The sequence below is a fragment of the Spodoptera frugiperda genome, chromosome 15, assembly GCF_023101765.2.
Source record: "Spodoptera frugiperda isolate SF20-4 chromosome 15, AGI-APGP_CSIRO_Sfru_2.0, whole genome shotgun sequence".
Classification (NCBI taxonomy): Eukaryota; Metazoa; Arthropoda; class Insecta; order Lepidoptera; family Noctuidae; genus Spodoptera; species Spodoptera frugiperda.
Genome location: NC_064226.1, coordinates 2,725,920 through 2,745,905, shown reverse-complemented (window position 1 = coordinate 2,745,905; position 19,986 = coordinate 2,725,920). Strand labels below are relative to the sequence as shown.

Below are 19,986 nucleotides of genomic sequence, written 5' to 3'. Positions count from 1 at the left end.
TTTAGTTTTTTAAATTACCTTTTTTATTTTATTTTTTTTTAGTTTTATTTTTTTTATTTTGATATATCTAGTGTCACTCTCACAGTAAATACGAATCAAACGACCCCTATCAAGTTAAAATCCATCAAGCTGTTTAGGCTAGAGAGTGAGAAATATTCGAATTTGGCGCCAAAAATCCGCCATTTTGTTTTTTTATTATTTTGATATATCCAGTGTCACTCTCACAGTAAATACGAATCTAACGACACCTCTCAAGTCAAAATCCATCAAGCCGTTTAGGCTGCAGAGCGTGCCAAACAATTATACATACATACATACATACATACATACATACACTCGAAAAACATAACCCTCCTTCTGGCGCAGTCGGGTAATAAAACACTAAATTTCAATCCTTAGTCTCAGAGCCATCTATGATGTTTTGCTAGAACTACAATCAACTTAATGAAACATTGCCAAATACTCAGTTCACATATTTTATTCCTTCTTATAATTACAAAGGTGCAACATTCGAAGTAACATATAATAATAAATATCTACTGTTTTAATTAGAGTTCAAATATTTTATCTCCCCTAAGTTTTGTTGTGTTTTGTAGAACGATGGTGGTTGTTCCAAGTTGTAGACAGATGGCGCTACAAACATTACTTCAAAATCACTACCTACCAGCCAACACAGAAGACCTATAGGTATTAACTATAGCATATTTTGTAGGTCTCTATATTTGTAAAGTTTCAGACTGTAGGTAGCGCGCATCTGAAACTTTAAAAACACTTTCACTTTATTTTGTTTAGTACATACATAGGTAAGGTTTAAGATTTCTTTATAAATAGGTCCACAATTTTATTTTGTCTTGACGGTAAGTAGTAAGGAAGATTATCCTTTTCTTGGCAAGGAATAAATTGTTTTGGACGCATTTAGATAGCTATCGTACGACTTGTTTGTTTTGACGTGTCTTCAATGTTACACACAGACGGTCGTCGCCCTAGCAAATAATATTTCTGTCTTGCCCATGACCAAAATTAGAACAAGTTTCTTTGTAGGACTGCGTCAGAGAAACGTAGGGACTGTAGTTATACAATGTGTTGTTCTTTTGGAAGGAGAATTAGAGGCCTGTTTTTGTAAAGCGACGACTAGGCTATTATTCTTCGACGTAATAAATAGGAGTGCGTGACGCGAAATATAGCTCCATCGACCATCGGGCGACGACCGAACTCGGCTCACGTGAGCGAAGTTAGCTGCGAAGGCGCCGCGTGCGGGGCGCGCGCCCTCAACGCAGTGAACCGAGTTCCAAGCGCCACTCAGTTTACTACAATCGCAAACCGACGCCGCATGTCGTTTCGCGCGCCGTTTCGACCCGTGTGTATGGTGTTAGTGGAATAACATAACAGCAAATTGTTTTGTGCTGTGTTATTATTGTGTGATAGTGTCTTACTGCTGGTGCGACCGTTCCGGTTCTCTTTGTTGTGATGCATTTGAGGATATACCTATGGCTGTCTTGTGTAGTCCTCGCAGGATACGTTCGAGCGACAGAGGTAAGGGGGACCGTCTAAACCGTCTTAAATGCGGCATTCGCCCGGCTTTTTGTTGTGTGAACACAGAGAACGTGAGTCTGGTCTTGTAAACGAAACGTCGACTTTATTTTATACCTAAGTTGCATCGACTTGCGTAACTGTTTTCAATGTCAACACTAGTCAACAGAGTTTCAATAAGAGAATTAACTCGTGAGTCTGTTAGTTGAATTAACGTGTAAACGTTACCGTGCGTCTGAGTTACATAGGTTGGTTACCTTGAATATGCAGTAATCACAGGTAAACAATCGTTATCGCGTTCGTTCCCATCGATTTGTGTCGCGTTATTTTTGTTTCCGTATCAGTGAGTATTGAGTATCGTCCGATAGTGTCGCGCCGTGGTGTAAACACGGACGGATCATGAATGGGAGCGCGATGTCGCCCACGTTTTGGGAGAAAGCTGAGACACCGCACACCTACATAACCGTCGGATGGCGTTACAGGCATAGATTGCCCGTTGCCGTGAACCCATTACCTTGTGTTATTTATTAGTAACTACTAACTAACGAATTCAATTGCTTCCCGAGCAAAGAAAGCGTCTACTAGATCGTGTTTCTGACTCACTCAAGTTGGAAATGGGTAGTTGGTAAATAGGGGAACTACTTTTCCGCAATATTTCACCTCCTTATTAGACATGCTTGCTTACCTTTTAATGACTCCATTTAAGCCTATATTAAAGTCTAAAATTAACGATTTTATTATGAACATTAAAGATTTAATAACCGTATTGCTTATCATGATCGAAGGTACTAAGATAGACCTCGGTAAGGTACTATAGACAGCTCGTTTATTACAAAGCCCTAAGGACTGTTTTAGCTTGACTAGTTGCCTACAAACTGCATGTTGACCTTACCTAGATGTAACATTACTCTTCAGGAACCTCACAAACAAAGGTTAAACTATGATCGCATTGCTTGTGTAAAATGAATCTTATGATAAGGTGCTAGGTACCTAAGTATAATTGTTTATATTTTACAATAATACCAATACCTAGGTTATGCCTACTTTCCTTTATTAAAATCTAGATCTAGGTCCTCTAACTGAACTGCCCTAGATAGTCTACAGACTGCAAGGGCGACAGCTGCGTGTAACTACCAATGTCCAGTGTTCGACTCCTAACTTTAACCAAGCAGTTATGTACGAGTATCTAATGTAATTAAATTGGTAGGCACCTACGTAACTTAAGTTTTTTAAGTACATTGATAACCAGGTATTTCAGCCTACACTTAATGCTTACCGGGGCTCAAAAAGCAGGAGTAGGAACGGTGTAGTTTTTAGTCAGTAAGAGTCTGACACTCCCTCTCGCCTCCCAAAGCGGGAAAAGTTATTAACTAAAAAAAAAAACACTTTTAATAAGTATAGTTAGTTAATACATGTTCTGTTTTACTATTTATCTACCTAACGCAGGCTGCGTTTTTTGAGACTATGGACACCTACATCATAGATACCTAATTACCTAGTATCTACCTACACAGCTTTAATTTAGGTAACTAAGTTTTCCTAGGTAACAATGAAACAAACCTACGCAATAGGTAATTTACATTGCTGTTAAACTTCACTGTTTAGGTAGGTACTATTCAAATTTGAATAAACTACAACCTGACAAACTTACGATTAATTTAGGAAACATGAGGGCTACTGTGATGAATGCAATCAAACAATAGTCCTACAAAATGACTGCGTGCATCTTACTTAGAAACATTGAAAACTGTTCACGAAGCCACAACGTCAAATCCACCTATCATTTTTGACGAATGCAATGCATTCGTAAAATGACGCAACGTAGACAGTAAACCTCATGTTTCTTAAATTAACTAATCGTAAGATAGTTAGTTTAAGTTTGAATGGTACCTAAACAGTGTAAGTTTAACAGAAATGTAAATTAATACCTATTGCGTGGGCTTGTTAATTACAAATATCTCTCTGATTTCCTATATTGTTACCTAAATCAATTCTCTAAATACAGAAGGCACTTAGAACCAATTACCTAGTCGATGTAGTCAATAAAAAAAAAACACTACCAACCTCCTTCTGTTTTAATTTTCGAATTATCCTTTCTGCACCATTTCTGTAAATGTTTGGTGAAAACCGTTGAAGAAAAATTTCACTAAACATTCCCGTAACTATAAGGCTAACTAGGTACCTACCTATTTTTAGATTTTCTACTATAGGTAAACTTAAATAAGTAATTCAACAACCAACTAGGAGAACCTACCTTCTGCCAAACTTATCGAGAGCAATCGATAGACCTTAAATTAAATTTCTATTCTAAAATCAATGTCTAGACAAATTCAATTATCTGCCTAGGCATCCCGAATAAATGCCTGGACCTTTTAGCTTGAAGTATAAACCTGTGATTGGATTTGAGAAGCCTTGGTCGCTTTCGATTATAACATCTTAAGATAAAATCAAATGTCAACATCAAGCTGTACACAACCAGTTTAACATGGTCTTGCTTTGGCTCATCTTTCCTTACATTCAAAGGTCAGCTTATACTGGATTGTGTATCTCGATCTGTAGCTTTGTATACTTAGATTAAAAGGTATGTAGGTGGTAATTAACGACTTGATTCCTCGATAACATGGTTCTGGTACTTATTAACCTTTAGGCAGTAGGTTGACGGCGTAGGACGATAGCCTAAGCCTAAGATGTTTTTAGCATCTTAGCACTTAAATCTAGCTAAGTACCTACTTAGGTACAGATGTGAAGATTGGTCAATGAGGCATTGATGGTTTATTTCTACCAATAAACGTTCGGAAATTGGTACTCTGTGTAATCCGAGTAATTGAGAATAGTTAATTATATTATTATACTTGTACCTAAGGTAAAGCTCTGTATTCTTTCTGTGTGCTAAAGCTAAACATTTGGCTGTATTCAGTAGATAGTAGTAGAAACATTTAATGGTTACTTAACCCAGTCCTTAGCAATTGTTTTCCATACAAAATCGGTCGTTACTAAAGAATAGTTTAAGTATTCATTAAATGTCTCTGAGTGCGGCAATAAGTGTGACAAATGTCCACACATCTTCATAGGTAACGCAAATGTACCGAATACCGACCGGTGATCGGCGCGGCGAACAAAATCCTCCAAAAGATAAACAAAAAATTCAAGATCGTATAATAAAAAATGCTTTTCCAAAAGTTTATTAACTATGAATTAGAAATATGTTCATTATTTTGCCCTTTTACGACTATTTTGTACCTATATTTCGATTTAAACTCTTACGCTTGGAAAAATACTAAAGTCCCCGTATACCGACCGACTGCCGACAGATGTCCGTGATACCGACTCCTCAGGAACCTGATTCCGTCCGACCCAAACGCACATTGTAAAATCAACTCTATATCTTAGCAATAGAGTAGAAATTCGTAAAACAACAATCTTTCTAAAACTATTCACGCATTGTTTTTGGATTCGATACTGAAATTACGATAATGATTTTTAAATTTAACATAACATTACGTTTTTTAACACTCGGAGATGCAAGCAGAGAACATACAATGTGACGTCTACTTTTCAACCTACCATGTAGGTAGTTATTTATTTTTTAATTAAGTTTCCTAGTATTTCAGCATAAGATTTACCTACATCATGTCGATCTTAATTTATTATGCCTAATAAAGAAATTGTTCGTATTGGTTAAATGCGAATGGTCTTTAATTACCTATAGGTAGATACCTATTGTTAAGATACGTAATTCCGAAATTCGTGACTAAACTTTTCTATGTATCTACCTATACATTACATACTATGTATCGTACATATGGTAGGTACTTATTTTATTTACTTTACTACTTGTAGGTTGTAGGTACAATAAACCTCCGTAGTTATTTTCGGAACATTATGTGTCGTAGGTATTACGTACAAGTACTATACCTATTACTAACGTTTTTGTCGTTCATCCCGATGACTTACCGATGATGTGCTTATCATGTAATTTAAAAAAACACCAAAACCTATATTCCCTTAGTTAGTCGGAACAAGGGACAGGGAAACAAATCGTATCCAGACTACGACCAAACCTGTATTTGTATAATAAAACGTCTTAACTGAAATTTATACCATTTTTTTAGTTACTTTCTACTCTACTATTACTTATTAAGTTGTAACAATATCGTATTCATGAAATTCTTCGAAATAAACATAAAATATAAAGGTTTACCTCTAGCAAGTCTTTGTGAAGGAATCGTAAATATATCGGAAATATGTCAATTTGAAACGTAAATTACAAAGAATCCATTATAGTTAGCATAGGTCGGATACCGGTCTAATATCTAAGGATAGCTTTAAGAATAAGAAACTAATCACAAAACACTCCTAAAACAACCCACGTTACAGAAAATTAGTGTCATTCATAAACCTTAAAATTCCGTTTACCGACCAATTTGGTCGGTATTCGGTACGTCGTCATTTTGTAGGGCTCCTTATTCCGTCCAACATTAATTTATCGATAAATCTATAAAAAATAAAATAAAAAAGGTAATTTAAAAAACTAAAAAACCCGACTGCGTTTCTTTATAACATGAAAATGAAAAAGCCTAAAACAAGAATACAAAAAAAAATTAAGCAGTCGGGACCCATTCTAAATATTATGAAGACTTAGTGAGGGCACATACTTTCTAGAATGGGTCCCGACTGCTTAAATTTTTCTTGTATTCTTGTTTTAGGCTTTTTTCATTTTCATGTTATAAAGAAACGCAGTCGGGTTTTTTAGTTTTTTAAATTACCTTTTTTATTTTATTTTCTTTTAGTTTTATTATATTTTGATATATTATCTAGTGTCACTCTCACAGTAAATACGAATCAAACGACCCCTATCAAGCTGAAATCCATCGAGTCGTTCAGGCTAGAGAGTGAGCAATATTCGAATTTGGCGCCAAAAATCCGCCATTTTGTTTTTTTTTACATTTTGATATATCCAGTGTCACTCTCATAGTAAATACGAATCTAACGACACCTCTCAAGTCAAAATCCATCAAGCCGTTTAGGCTACAGAGCGTGCCAAACAATTATACATACATACATACATACATACATACATACATACATACATACATACTCTCGAAAAACATAACCCTCCTTCTGGCGCAGTCGGGTAAAAACATGGAATTTCTGTATGCATATTGAAATTATAAGGACTCAATGAACCAATAAATCACATAAAGTAAATACATTCTTAGTTTACCCGAGTGATCATCGTCAAAATCGAGATCTTTTATTTCACTGATTTATGTTTTTTTCGCATGAAAATTTACGCAAACTGCACCTTTTTTATATTTCGCAGGACAGTCGGAATGTGCGTTAACCCCACAAACCCAAGTTTTGACTGAAGGTGAATGATGAATTAATGTATTGAATAAGGCGTATTTCAAGACTTTCGCGCGATAAATACACAAATTAGCGTAAATAAACTAAAATGGTCGGATAGAGGAGGCCGGTCGGTAACCGGTACCTTTGCGTTAGGTAATAATTGTATGATTAATGATCACAAGTATTTTTAACCGACTTCAAAAACGTAGGAAGTTATCAATTTGACCATATTTTCTTTGTAACCATGTTTACCTACTCAGGATAATTGGTAGGCACTTGCATACCCAGTGAATTCTTGCGTCAACGATTTGAAATAATCTGATACCGGAGAAGGCATGCGCATGCGGTATTTAAATGCAGTCCCCTTTGATGTTGTCGGTTTAAGATACTAAACACCGCGCAATACGTTCTCAGAGGTAATAATAATAAATATTAGGTATAGGTAGGTTTAAATGTAGGTAGGTAACTACGCAGAAACATTGAAATTTTAAACCTACGCACGCAGGTGGGTAATACTAATGGCAAAATATTTTGCCATTAGTTATAGGTACATAACAATAGCGGGAGTGAGGTTACCGGAGGCCTAATTACCCCCTCCCCAATCTCCGAATCCCCAACAATCCTCAATTTCATAACCCCCAAAAAGCCGGCAACGCACTTCTAACGCGTCTGAGTTTCAGGTATCCATGGGCGGTACCGATTGCTTACCATTAAGTAATCCGTTTGTTCGTATACCAGCTTGTCTCCATAGAAATAAAAAAAAAACATAATAAGTATGGTAATAGTAACAAAACAACAAAGATAAATGTTTAAAAACATCTCGTTCATCACAAGAGGAGACATGAATAACCTAAAAAGACCCTAGACCTAGATAGGAAGATATAAAAGGATAACTAATTCCATCTCCATCGCCTGATAATTTAGAACCTACATCTATCTCATACATTTTGATTGACAATACAAAACGTTTTATTAAAAAGATTACGACGCTTGTCTAGTTCTGTAGGTCTATTTAGACGACCTATTTCGAAAATTGAGGGGCACGTCTTTGGATTTTAAACACGACATAAGAAACAATGTGAAGATTAAGGTATACTCAATACTCAATACTTAATTGCATGCCATAATGGTATGTATCTAACAAACAGATACGGAACATAACGCAAAGGTACCGGTTACCGACCGGCCTCCTCTATCCGACCATTTTAGTTTATTTACGCTAATTTGTGTATTTATCGCGCGAAAGTCTTGAAATACGCCTTATTCAATACATTAATTCATCATTCACCTTCAGTCAAAACTTGGGTTTGTGGGGTTAACGCACATTCCGACTGTCCTGCGAAATATAAAAAAGGTGCAGTTTGCGTAAATTTTCATGCGAAAAAAACATAAATCAGTGAAATAAAAGATCTCGATTTTGACGATGATCACTCGGGTAAACTAAGAATGTATTTACTTTATGTGATTTATTGGTTCATTGAGTCCTTATAATTTCAATATGCATACAGAAATTCCATGTTTTTATAGATTTATCGATAAATTAATGTTGGACGGAATAAGGAGCCCTACAAAATGACGACGTACCGAATACCGACCAAATTGGTCGGTAAACGGAATTTTAAGGTTTATGAATGACACTAATTTTCTGTAACGTGGGTTGTTTTAGGAGTGTTTTGTGATTAGTTTCTTATTCTTAAAGCTATCCTTAGATATTAGACCGGTATCCGACCTATGCTAACTATAATGGATTCTTTGTAATTTACGTTTCAAATTGACATATTTCCGATATATTTACGATTCCTTCACAAAGACTTGCTAGAAGTAAACCTTTATATTTTATGTTTATTTCGAAGAATTTCATGAATACGATATTGTTACAACTTAATAAGTAATAGTAGAGTAGAAAGTAACTAAAAAAATGGTATAAATTTCAGTTAAGACGTTTTATTATATACAAATACAGGTTTGGTCGTAGTCTGGATACGATTTCTTTCCCTGTCCCTTGTTCCGACTAACTAAGGGAATATAGGCTTTGGTGTTTTTTTTAATTTACATGATAAGCACATCATCGGTAAGTCATCGGGATGAACGACAAAAACGTTAGTAATAGGTATAGTACTTGTACGTAATACCTACGACACATAATGTTACGAAAATAACTACGGAGGTTTATTGTACCTACAACCTACAAGTAGTAAAGTAAATAAAATAAGTACCTACCATATGTACGATACATAGTATGTAATGTATAGGTAGATACATAAAAAATTTAGTCACGAATTTACCTAATTACGTATCTTAACAATAGGTATCTCATCACCTATAGGTACTTAAAGACCATTCGCATTTAACCAATACGAACAATTTCTTTATTAGGCATAATAAATTAAGATCGACATGATGTAGGTAAATCTTATGCTGAAATACTAGGAAACTTAATTAAAAAATAAATAACTACCTACACGGTAGGTTGAAAAGTAGACGTCACATTGTATGTTCTCTGCTTATATCTCCGAGTGATAAAAAAAGTAATGTTATGTTAAATTAAAAAATCATTATCGTAATTTCAGTATCGAATCCAAAAACAATGCGTGAATAGTTTTAGAAAGATTGTTGTTTTACGAATTTCTACTCTATTGCTAAGATATAGAGTTGATTTTACAATGTGCGTTTGGGTCGGTCGGTATCAGGCTCCCGAGGAGTCGGTATCACGGACATCTGTCGGCAGTCGGTCGGTATACGGGGACTTTAGTATTTTTCCAAGCGTAAGAGTTTAAATCGAAATATAGGTACAAAATAGTCGTAAAAGGCCAAAATTATGAACATATTTTTAATTCGTACTTAATATACTTTCGGAAAAGCATTTTTTATTATACGATGTTGAATATTTTGTTTATCTTTTGGAGGATTTTGTTCGCCGCGCCGATCACCGGTCGGTATTCGGTGCTTTTGCGTTATCCAATTTTTTAATAAAAGAATACATCTTAAAAAAATATGTACGACACTAATTTGGACACCATTAACTTTACAAAAATTGCAATACCGAAGTACCTAATGTATTTTAAACAACTCCATTCAACCGATTTAAAAATAAAATGTCAACATTATGGCCCAACTAATTTTACATTTCATTTTGACCTTGACAAAGAAGTAATGTGATATCGACAGGGTGTTCCACACCATACAAGTACCCCTTATTAAATGAAAGGGGAGGACTCGTCCCCAAATACCTATTCAATGTCAAAGGAGCAGCTTTTGCTGAGAGAGAATAGAACGCATAATAATATTTCCGTCTGGCAACTGTGGGAAAAATGCATTAAAATTGAAGAGTGGACAATGTGGACGTATACTTTTTATTAGTCCTATTTGTCAAATTGTTTGAATGATTTTGATCTCTATCGTTTAGTGATGGAGTCGAAAGTTTAATGAGTCTAAATCCCTGTGGTGCCATGTCTCCTGTCTACTTTACAGATAACCAACTACCTATTTGGCGAAAGCGAACTTATTCAATATCAACTAGTTATCGCAAAGCATCATGACACAGTCAACAGCGGTCTCCAACTTTTAAAATATTCAATCATATTAATTTGCAATTAAGTTAATTACCTAAGTATTTATTGAATTTTAATAATTAGCGTCGGATACTTGATTAGTTAGTTAGTTACTTATTGAATTTTAACAGCATTGGATACGTTTGCGGCCATTTACTCATCAAAAACATAGACGACTTGTCTCTCACAGTTATAAAAGTAGATAGGTACTTCAGAATAATTACCTATCCTATATCTAGGTTTGCTAAACCGCAGTCAGCAATGCACAGATGCCAAATGCCGAAGCATAAATTGAAACCACGTTTTGCATTTAAAATCTGTAGGTAGACATACTATGTTTGTGAAACATTGAATTGTTAACTAGGTAGTAAAATTGGTGTTCTATCCATATATATCTTGCCTACCCCCGTGGGAGACATACATAAAGTTAGTAAAAATCAAGTTTAATATTGTGTTTCAAGTCCGATACGGTCTGGTTGTCGCTGCTTAGAAGATCGTTTAACAAATCAAAAATTCTATCAAAACAGAAAAATACCTAACTATAACTAGTTAATTGTTCAATTTAAAAATTAATGGCCATGTTTAATATTTTGTGTCTAAAGCTCGAGATGATGTAATTGTCGGCTTATACGATCCTTTAACAGACTTAAAGCAAATAATTAGCTACTCACTTGAAAATCTACGGCGCCTCTAAATCCGACTTGACTCTAAATTGGACTTTGACCTTCATCAAATCAAAATACTTGAGATACCTACTCCACTTAGATGAGTGAGACCAACCACAAAACTGCGAAGATGATCTAAATAGTCCACTCTTAAATAATAAATGTTAGATTGCCCTATTACGCCTGGATTCCGACCTCAGACCACTATAATCACACAAACGAGCCCTAGATCAACGGATTCACTATTCAGCCTAATCTCTCAGTGAGGACGTGCTGCATAGTTGGCACTACCGAAGTGATAGACATAAAATGGCGATGGGCGGGAAAGTAATGCCAACATAATAAAGTTAACGGCCTGTAAGCAGTCTAATCGCTACCAAAATTGTATCAGTACATTTTATAGGGAATATTGTGTAGAAAGCTATTTTAGGTAATATTATTTTTAGGCGCTTATCTTATAGCCCGTTATTTGTAGTACTAAATTGGATTTAGTGCGTGTTAAATATAAGAAAAGCCTTGAAAAGCTTCCTTTTTACATTAGTTACAGTGATAGTTTTGATATGTACCTAATTTTTTTTTATTGAAGTTTATAAAATCTAGAATTTTGTGACATGAAAACTATGTATTTTTAACTGATTTGAAATGAAATGCCCGAATCATACTTGTTGCAGTAGAATTATGCCATCGATATTGTGACAAGCAAGGAGCTTTTTATTTTGAGGGGAAAAATCTTCCGATGACCTCTCCCGCCTTTGGTTAGGCAAGTTACTGACTAAAAACCACTACTCCTGCTTTTCGAGCTGGAGCTCCGGTAAACCGCTAGCCAAGCCGCAGCTCCGGTTAAGCAACGGGCTGCGTTTCAGACATTCTACATTGAAATGCAATGAATTAATTTCAACGGATTTTATTTTGTTAAAAACTAGTGAGGAACTGGACACACAGGCATCAAATTCGCGTTTTATCAATGCAAATATTGCTTATCTTTTGCAGGTGTACAAACATGTTACGGGTATCTAAAGGTTGCTCACTGGCGAGTAAATGCAAATATAGTTAGGACAATATTTATTTCTATGTTTAACTGACTTTAAATATATTTTAAAGCATATCTTTGGTATAAATGCCTAGTTTATTTCTCCTACAGTCACATTCGTCATCCGAATTCGTCTAAACAATCTCTAGAACGCCTTCTACTAAACGATGGACGTTCTAAATGACATATCACATTAAGACTAAAAAAAGAATTAGATCGATGACCTTTTAAATAGATCAGAATACATTGCGTGTTCCTAGAAGAAATAATTAAAATGTCACTGTTGTTATTCAACACGCTACGCAATGTATTGGACGTCTTTTTAACAGTCGAGACGCAGGTCGCGAATTCCATCTGTCTAAATTAAGTCGCGGCACGAATTGATTCATTGTTTGATTCGTATGTATTGTATTGTTGGAGGATTTTACTTCCAAAACAAACATTTTGCTAGGACTAGCGGCTTTTTGGGCGTGATTACGATGAATGGAATAGTAAACATGCGAAGACGAGACCGATTTTTTAACGCTTTAGTTGTTTACGTAGCTGTTCTGTAATCTGTTTTGTTAGATGTTGTAATCGTGCTATGTATTATCAAAAAAAAGGTTAATTAACTATGAGTTGAGATTGATATGAGACAAAAATAAACTATGATTTTCCTATGACGTAGTCTACTTATTGAGACAAATTGTCTCAATAACGTCCTTATATAACTATTGATTAAACTAGTTATTTCATTCCCTGCTAACACAATTCCAACATTTTTAAAAGCTCACACAAACCTCCACGTTACATGTAACGTCTCGACAAGTTATTACAAAATGTCCGGCAAGTAACAAAGCAATAATAAAATTTGTCGGAGCACGCAGAGCTAGACAAAAAGAGGGTTCCGTCGATAGAAATAAAAGAGAGTGCAGTCGGACTTGCACTCGGTCCGGAGTGACGCCGCCGGTTGGTAACTAGCTGTCGCGAAGCGCCCGCCATGTTTTTTTTCCTTTTTTAAAACGCTATGGAAAATGGCAGTGGAAAATATTTTACGGCCAACGGTTTGATTTTTTTATAGGACAATATTTTTATTTCGAATAAGGTGTTGATAATTTTATTTATTGGCTCTCAGTAAGCGGTGCAGCTTTACTTATTCATGGAATAGAATAGAAGTGTCGTTTAGATTCCTGCACGGATTAAATATTTGTATAACCTAGAGTATTGTGTGAGAACGTGCTTCGAACTAAACGCACGCTTGCATAGGAGGTAGGGTTCCCAACTATACTGTTAAAAACAGTATTATACTGTTTTTCACTAAATTATACTTTTTACTGTTGAACAATAATAAAGTATACAAAATACTGTTTTCAAAATGCTTAACACTATACAGTGTTAAATGTTAGACGCTCACACATATATTTAAAAAAAAAAATACTGTTAATTTTTCTAAAATACTGTTTACTTTCCTTCTCAGACCTAAATATACTTTATTTCTTGTAAAAAAAGTTGGCAACCCTAATAGGAGGTGTTTGGTTTCTTGGTGTGACGTCAGTTTTTATGGTAAAGTAACATACAACTTTACGGGTTTTGCTATAGAGTTTAAAATGTATTAGCCCAGAAGCACAACTTTATGGCACAGGAATCTTAAACATATATGATTTCATTATTTAGAAAATCGATTTAGTAATCCAATTAAAAACTAACACTTCTAATCAAATAGGCGAGTGAGTCGGTGTTCATATTTGTACTCTATAATGGCTGCAACACATTTATTAAAGTTAAAACAATGGCAGCTGGGCTATAGTTATCCATTAGAGTAACTATCTAAAGTCAGCCAACAATAACACCCGCTGAACGCACTTGTCAGTTCATTGCGTATAAACGATGACTAACACAGCTAAAAGGCTTACTTTTTTATTTATTTTCTCCTTTCCGTTCTAACTATAATGATCGCGTTAATAAATGGTTCGTATTTTTCTCTTTTATTTGACCTATAAAGCGTTATTTATAACTATTCTAAAAATAAGTTATGTTATTCTGCAACCTTTAGTTGTAGTTTTTCAATAAACCGGAACGTTAAATTTGATTTAAAAGAGGCAAGGAATTTCGGTAAGTTTGCGTTACACGAGCACACAGACTTAGAAAGTGCTTATGTACTCTGACCTTGAAAATACCCGGGTTGTACTTCTCAGGAAAGATAGAAGGTTTAAGTAAACTCAATGGGCAGGCATGCTCTATTGTGGGCTGCATCATCTCTTGCCACCAAGCGAGATAGCAGCCAAAGTACCAAACCCCTACCGATTACCAATAAAAAAATATGTATAGATTATTAATTAGGGGTAGATGTTACCGATGTCGCTTTATTTTTGCAAAAGACAAGATCTTGTTAGTTGTAATACCTAGATAAAAATGTTTTTAAACATAATACTTAAGCAGAAACGTAGAAAACAGAAACAACTAAATGCCTACATTTTTAAATGTAAGTAAATCTTATTTTTTCCCATCTCAAATTGAATAGAATGCATTCCAAATCCCAAATAAAAAAAGAATGCTAAGCGCCATAGGCAATGACAGCTACCTACCACAGCGTCACAATACTATTGTCGTAGGGGGCAGCACGGTCGGCTCAGAGCGACCCAAACCTATTGTTGTAAAACTTTTTTGTTACCAGTGTCCTACCAGATAGTTTGTTTACCTATATGAAACGTTATGCTAACGGCATAGAATTCAAAATGCAATAACTGTTTTGGTTGTATAGTGTCTTACGCATAGTAAATTCGTTTTTAATTTGTCTTTACTTTTTTTTTGTTGACACATCTTATTTGTTACTGCGTTTGAAACTGTTTATTGGACATTTGTTAAAGTTATTAAATATTAATGAATAATACCTACTTACTACCTAGGTACTTATTTTATGTTGATGATTCAGTGTATTATTATATTGCCAAAAGTGCTTGTGCAATTGCACTTTATTATATGATTATTTTCAATATTATGTAGATACTTACTTATTTAGGTTAATTGTAATTACCTAGGTATTCAGTAATCTTTTGTAATTACTTAGATTTAGAAATAGTTAGTTATTGTATTGCCTACACATCAAGACCAACGCTTGCAAATACTGAGCAGTCAGGCTATTCTGTAACTCTTAATTCGAACTTCGAATTGCTTTTTCCATAACTTCCATCGCATTCTTGCCTGTCTTTGGTCGAAACTTCGAGGGTCGAGATTTTTCTAACAAATAATGGCGAACTGCTATCGAGTTCACTTCGATCTTTCGCATTGAACGTTACGGAATAGCCTGGCTGCTACCCTTTTCGCGATTTCACTTCACCTATCTGGTCTTTGAACTGACTAATGTCATCTGGATATCCCTACAGAGAATAATAATATGAGTACATAATAAGTCCTTTAATTATGTATTTAGTTTAATCAATCATATAATTATGTATTCAGTTAAAGTAATTGTATGTACCTAATTAAAATGTGTTGACCAGCCCACAGTAACATCAATTGGCAAGCCCTTAACATTCTTACGGTAAATTAATTTAATTAAAACCAGATTGATTACTAATTTACTAGTTAGTTATAATAAAAATTAAATTTATCGTCACTATCGCTGTCCCTTTCTAAAAGACGACGAAAGAAAAGGACAACGATATAGTTACAAGAGCTGTCAAACTAGTTATTATCTCGAACTTCTAACAATAACTTGTTTTAGTTCGACATGTTTTGTAGTTACGTCGAATTTCATTGATTGATTTACGAAAATAGCTCTTATTGTTATTGTGATAGAAGTGTCATCTGTTCGTTTCTTGTTGTGTAAGTATATGTGTAGGAGTTAGAGAGATTGGTGCAACGACGATTCATCGAAAATGCAATTAAGACACCACCTCTATTGTTTAGTAATACACGATTAGTGTCTTCCTAATATAGGTGAATCAAGAAACTCTTACCAAACAATAACCTAGGTGAAACATCGAAATCTAAGCTTTATTTTAAGGAAACTAAAGTTCAAACCACCTTAAATAATCACTTAATAATCACAGAATATAGTCTATAAACATACTAAATACAATAGTTACCTGTTTTACTTCTCAGAAACCTATTGATTAATAGGTATGTAGAAGTAGGTATTAATCTATGACTGTATGACCAAAGGTCTGGATGATACGCGCATGTGTAATAAAATTAGTTTTTATAGAAGCACCTACGAGTCGTGAACACACTAGTGAATCCGGAGCTGCGGACTACCTAGCGGGTTTACCGGGGCTCCGCCTCGAAAAGCAGGAGTAGGAACAGGGTGGTTTTTAGTCAGTAAGAGTCTGACACTCCCTTTCGCCTCGCCCGGTAAAAGTCATTGGATGATTTCCCAACCAAAAAAAGGATTCTAGTGAAAGGAATACGTAATCTTTTAAAAAAGAAAAAGTAATCTCCATCCAACCTCCTTACTACGATATCTTAAGATCTACACCAAAAAGTGCCGGCAAAAAAAGAACATGGCCGCTTCATCGATGTCCATTCATGTTTATACTAAGACACAGTAGCGGTGATTCATTCAACACAAGGCTAGCCACTCACCTTGATTGGAAACATGCTAGTAAATATAAATAAATATACCTACCTATGTAATCTGTATTACCTAATATATATCTGTATACAACAGTATAAAGATGAAGAGATATTTGTGAAATCTGATCTCCGAAACCGCTAGACCGATCTTGTAAAAAATTATTGATCTATTTTTTAGTCTTGTTTGTACCTAAGGGAGATTGGCTAACTACATAACTATGTAGTAACTAGCAGTAACGTAGCGTGCCTTAGCGGGGCCCCGTATAAAAATGTGTTTGGGAGCCCCCTTTTTCTCCCGTATAATTGATTGATACTGCAGATATGGCGGTAGCTTCGCTCCTGGTAAAACCACAGAAATAACTAATAGTAAGTGAATACGCATCATGGCTTGATTTCGGAAATCCCAAATAAGACATTTCTTAGTATTAGCCCTTTTAGACTAGTCAGACTTTTAGCGTGGGAGACACACACACACACATACACACACACACACCGATACACTGCAGTGCAAATACGGGCTTTTAAAATAATCAAATAAATATTTGCCTGTTTTAGGCCATGTTTGTTTTTCCTGTGATTTCATATTCGTTTGATTTTTTAGAGTAGAGCCAATTTATTAGTTAGTCCTTCCAATTCATTTATTCGTTTTATAAACGATGTGCAGTATAAATATTCACGTTTGATGGATTATTTCGTTTAATTTTGTTAGTTATATAAAATATTCAACCTATTTATTTGAAATAACTACCTACATTACGAAATCCCGGTTCAGTACCCTTAGTACGAGTTTGTTTTACGTTGAACGAAAACGAAACGAGAGCGCGTTCGGCGTTGTGATTGGTTGGTTCATTCGCGTTGGCGCTGAACGCGCTTTCGATTCGATTTAAAACGTAAAGTTGACTCATACTAAGGTCACAGACAAAAAAATATTGAGTTATTAAAATTAAATTTTTATTGGTTAATGCATACGTAACGTAACCTAAACGTAACGTACGTAATCTAAAATGGTGTCTATACTTTAGCGATACTTTCACCCCCGATTATAAAGTGCCTAAATAATTACGTAATTGCCTAAAAGACATACTTCTACCCCTCTCTCCATATCACCCCACCCCAAACCCCTAATGACAGCGTCCCTAATACACTATTAAATCTCAACACACCACACGCTCGTTAATCTAATCCGCCCAATTTAGTTATAATTAAAAACAGACCAAATTTAGCTTAGTGACCATAATATATCAACTGTACTAGTAACAAACTCGATCACTTTCGTAATTATACTTGCTGGAACTATGGTCCAGTAATGGGCTATGCAGACGAGAGACTAAAAGGTTGCCGGGAAAAAAGAATAAATTCAATATTGAATAAATTGTGTGGTAGGTTATGTTATGCTACGTTACTGTGGATGCGTTTGGCTTCCACTAATCATATTCATTCGTCCGTGTGGTGTCCGGACGCAAAGAATCAAGCACCAACCTATCTCATCCAATGGGTGTCGTAAAAGGCGACTAATGGAATACAGATGATCCCCAATGCACATAAGTCTGCTAGATTATGTTTGGCGTCCATATCTTGTCGCATGACATGATCTAACTAAGCAGCAAGGTAATGCGAAGCACCTTAAGGGCGTCTGCCAGGATCCATATAGCGGTTTTCGGCCTTCCGCTGCATCCCGATCTTTGCCGATCGTATTGGCCTGCCAGTCCATTGGACCACAGAGAATGGATTTGCAGACGCGCAACTGCCTGTCCACTATAATAAAATTCACGCGCAGATGACCTTTAGCTATTTCTTGTCGGATATGAGCGTAAAAAAGCTTAGTACTGGTGGAATAGGACTCAGCTTAGCTATGTTTTTTATATGGGAAGATGCGTGCTATGGATGGCTTCCTACTATCGATACATCGTATAACTACTCGAGCTTCGCATCTTCCTCGCACAGTTACTTTACTTAGTATCAGTGAAAACGGTCACATAGTTTCACAGCTTAACTATTACATTTTTATAACATAGCGATATAATACATAGAATATAATACATATCTGATAGAAAAGCACCCTAAGGAGCGAACTACATGTTTGACAGACACCTTGCGACTGCCCATCTACCAAAGTTACCAAACGTAGAAATTAAAGCCAACCCATTTATGTAGAGGAGACTAGCGCTGTTAATGATTATGAACAAGATCCGTTGCGAACTTGACTCAGTTGCATCATAGGGCATCAATTGTTTGTCAATATAGACACTTTATAAACCACATCGAGTCACTCTCGAAGAGGACTAACTGCCGCACTCAGAGACATTTAATGATTACTTAAACTATTCCTTAATAACGATTTTGTATAGAAAACGATTGCTAAGGACTGGGTTAAGTAACCATTAATGACTCTGAGTGTGGCAGTAAGAGTACACATTGATGCAATTGAGCTAAAAAGACAAAAGTGCCTCGTCTATGCAGGTCCTAATCGGTGTGACAAAATGGCCGCTGGGCCCTGAACAAATATTTGAGTTCATTGGAGAAGCTAGATGGTCGAAGATATGTTTATTTTGATATTGAAACCGGGGAAAGTTTCCTATTTATTTTGTATCGTAAATAGTTAACAAGTTATATCTATCAAGGTTACTAACTAATGGTGGCTTTGATTTTCTTCGATTTACCCCTGGTCTAGGTGAGCATGACTAGTTATTGGATTTATTTTTCAAGTAGGAATAGTTGTGTTAGGATAACATCGCACCTTGTTTTAATACGTAATGTAAGCAAAATAAATAAATAAGTAAGCGAAGAAATGTAAATGTAATAGAAGAAAGAAATCAATGTGTTATTAACTGAATCACCATGCGTTATGAAAAATAAATGGTTTGTAAACAAGCGATAGCTAAAATAAAATAACCAAATAAACCAGTAATTACATATTTGATATTAATTAATTAATAATAATTTATTTGTAATTGTATGTTTACCTGTACCACAAAAACTATGCCAAAACACTACAGTATAATCATTAAACTAAACTAAATAATTATAATACTTAAACCACAAACATTGCAATCACAAATACTAATTCAGTTTAACACAAATGCGCGATTCAGAACATCTGCGCGCGATATAAATTACGCGATTATCCATTTTGTTACCACTAATTTTATAATTTGTAATAAAAAGAACACCTAATGTAAAGTAACAGATGCGTTTTAGAGTAAAATTATTAAAGGTTTTATTTATATTCTGAATAATAATGTAAAATAGCTAACTGAAGAGATTACTGTTTGAGAAGAGGCTTTGGTCAGGTATACTGGCTGATGAC

General features: G+C 35.2%; 1 protein-coding gene and 1 long non-coding RNA gene across 5 annotated transcripts in view; one reads left to right on the top strand and one right to left on the bottom strand.

Moving 5' to 3' along the window:
• Window positions 1–179: 179 nt before the first annotated feature.
• On the bottom strand, window positions 180–6,668 carry LOC126911539 (uncharacterized). The gene is made up of 2 exons (XR_007706044.1): window positions 6,527–6,668; window positions 180–248 (listed from the first exon to the last, which is right to left on the bottom strand). It is a non-coding gene; the product is annotated as an uncharacterized LOC126911539 (long non-coding RNA).
• The window catches only part of LOC118276940 (syndecan), a 283,688-nt gene continuing 264,947 nt past the window's right edge, over window positions 1,246–19,986 (top strand). Inside the window, exon 1 of one of the 4 annotated variants that reach the window (XM_035595572.2) lies at window positions 1,246–1,533. In XM_035595572.2, coding sequence (XP_035451465.1) covers window positions 1,468–1,533 — 66 coding nt within the window. In that variant the 5' untranslated portion in view covers window positions 1,246–1,467. The remainder of the gene's footprint in view (window positions 1,534–19,986) is intronic. The other 3 variants (XM_050699169.1, XM_035595581.2, XM_035595590.2) reach the window with 3 other exon arrangements.